Genomic DNA, 2,937 nt, shown 5'->3' with positions numbered 1-2,937 from the left:
TCCCCCACTATCGCATCAAATGGACAGGTTATCCTACCACAACATGGGAACCTGAATCCAATCTCAGCAAGAATCTTATAGATGAATTCCATAGGACGACCACAAAGTCTGGTAGAAAACGCAAAAAGGGACGCAAATACTTCAAATAAGTCACATGTTTTCTAGAGTCCAGTTTGTCTTCTGAGATTTTCATGGTGTAGTTTTAGATGTGTTTTTGACCACCCCCCTCCTACAGTAACCTTGTTCACTGTGTTTATAGTGCTAGGTTGTTCAGATGTTGACGGCCGCGACATTCTGCTCAGCCAGGTCAGCTCATCTAATAGTCTCATTTTTGATTTCTCAAAAGGTTCCACCTGGAGTCTGATAATACTGTGGCTGCTGATGTATTTTGCCCGCCCTGTTGTGTCTTCTGATCCAGTCCCACGATTGAACTATGGTATTCTCTTTCGTCCTGCCCCCCAAGTTCATTTCTCTACGGAGTATTGGATCCATACTTACGAGGTGAAACTTCCCAATGTTCCTGGCATCCCAACATTCAGTGGCTGCCATCAGGGTAACAAAACCTGCGACCTCCTGCATCAAACCCAGATGCACTTGAATGCTATTAAGACGAAATGTGTTGCCCAGCTAAATGCTACTCGACAACAAATTATCAAACTGATTCCTGAATCCAGAATTCCTTCATCTACCCGAACCAAAAGAGCTATTTTGAGCTTTGTTGGTACATTATCCAAGACATTATTTGGTACAGCCACGACAAATGATGTCAACATTTTAGCGCAACACATAAATGCCCTAACCAAACATGATCTCAGTGTAGCCAATGTCATGAAACAACATTCAGCCCACCTTTCCTCATTCATGAAACTGGTAGATAGTAGGTTCAAAAATGCATTAAAAGGTATTAAAGCCAATCATGACGCCATTACATTCGCTACCACTGCCCTTGAGCATAGTGTAGAAACGATGACTTCTACCCTTACAGCACTTACCTCCCTTTTAATTGATCAGATCCAAAATGCCTATGTTGTTGAACATCAGTTAGAGGAACTGAAGTTAGGCATTCAAGATTTAGCCAAAAATAAATTGTCCCCTTTACTGATAGACCCTGAAACCTTGCTGCAAACAATTCATCACCTGTCTTCTGTCCTGTCCAATAAATATCCCAAATTCCACTTACTACATACCAATCCAAATTACTATTATTCTCAAGCTAAATTCATATTTGCGAGAACAAAATCCCATGTCTACGTTTCAGTTAAATTTTCCTTGTCCTCATTGGGTAAACCATTCAAAATGTACAAAGTTATTTCCCTTCCCCTACCAATTAATAGCACATCTACTCATTCCACCCACCTTTTGGATACCCCTACATATCTAGCTGTGTCCTCAGATGCTCAAACTTATGTCGAAATTCATAGCTCCACTTTGACGTCTTGCTCTGGTGATGAAATTGCTTTACATTGTCCCTTTAGAATACCCATCGTATCAATTAATAGACCTTCATGTACTTTGGCCCTTTATCATAATAACAAGCAGCAGATTAAAAACCTCTGCGACTTCCGTTACGTTACCAAACCTCAACCACCTCAATTAATTTCAGTTGATTCTTCTCAAGTTTTAGTTTACCAAATACCATTCCTTACCCTAACCTGCCCTAAAGCACATAGAATGATTACTGGGTGCAATTTCTGTCTCATTAAAACTCCATGTTACTGCTCCTTGTCTACTGAAGAACTCTTCTACCCTGCCTCTTTTGGATCCTGTTCTAATAAAACCAGCCAAATCTCTCATCTTCATCCTGTTAACCTCCCTCTCCTGCAACATTTTTTTGATGACACTGCCCTTGCTAGTATAGCAGGTGATACCTCTTTCAAAAAGGCAATCAACTTCACCATCCCTAAATTTAATATATTTTCACATGAATTTTCAAGCGTTTTGGCCAATGACAATCAAGCCCACCTTAGTCTCAAACGAATAGCTGAAAGTGCCAAAAAGGATCAGACCATTTTCCAGTCAATCGCTGAGCCATTCCTTGATGGACAGCTACCATTGCCAACTACCTGGCCAGACACAAACTCTATAATTGCCATTTCTGCATCTGTTGTTTCAGCCTTTTCAATTTTATTAGTTACATGGATGTTTTTCAAACTTCGTACACTTTCAGCCACTCTCATGCTAATTACTCGTGTTGCTCCCGTTAAATCTGTGCAACACCCATCTTTAGATTATAACGCCCACACTACCCATAGTCCCCAGCCTCCAGGCTTCGTCATGTCTTCTCTTGCCGACTATCTCGTTTCTATCCTTCTTGGCATCATTACCTTAGCTGTCACTACTATCCTTGTCATCCTTCTCATCCGACATCGTTCAAGAATGCAAAATGGTCTTCTCTTGGAACTTACTACTGGTTCCGAGTGCGTCACTATTCCCAATCTTTCCTTATCACTTTGTCCTGCTTACTGGGACATACAGCCTCCATACATTGTTGAAAGCCTCCGTATTTCTGGTTACTTTTTTCCAACCCTCTCTGTTGACTGGCCAGACTTCATTGTTACTAATAAACTTACTAAAACTTCCATCACTATCCCCCAGACACTTCAAGTCTCCTTTCTTACTGCACGTAAACTTCAGCGTTTCTTTACACAACCATTCACCGCCTATGTGTTCCTTATTCATAATGGCTATTATAAGGTTCTCGATCCACACTCCATACCTAGTTCATTTTAGTTACTTATATGAGACCTCCTCTACCTTGGTAACATTGCAAATTCTTTCTGAGTGTACATTTAGGATGGGCATTTCATGTTGTTGAGCAGTACTTACTTATTTTGTAATTGCATTCTCCGATGTATGACTTTCTAATTTTTGTATATGAGTGTTGACTATGCATTTCCTTGATTTTTTTATTGACTCTTGTGTTTTGAATCTTTTTGT

General features: G+C 40.2%; 1 protein-coding gene across 1 annotated transcript; it reads left to right on the top strand.

Moving 5' to 3' along the window:
- Nucleotides 1–381: 381 nt before the first annotated feature.
- On the top strand, nucleotides 382–2,730 carry LOC137264900 (uncharacterized). Its single transcript, XM_067800258.1, has one exon. It carries the CDS (start codon nucleotides 382–384, stop codon nucleotides 2,728–2,730), a length of 2,349 nt encoding a protein of 782 aa, XP_067656359.1.
- The last annotated feature ends 207 nt before the right edge of the window (nucleotides 2,731–2,937 follow it).

Source organism: Haliotis asinina, chromosome 15 (genome assembly GCF_037392515.1).
Source record: "Haliotis asinina isolate JCU_RB_2024 chromosome 15, JCU_Hal_asi_v2, whole genome shotgun sequence".
Taxonomy (NCBI): domain Eukaryota; kingdom Metazoa; phylum Mollusca; class Gastropoda; order Lepetellida; family Haliotidae; genus Haliotis; species Haliotis asinina.
Note: the sequence above shows the minus strand (reverse complement) of the source record. Positions and strands in the feature narration are given on the sequence as shown.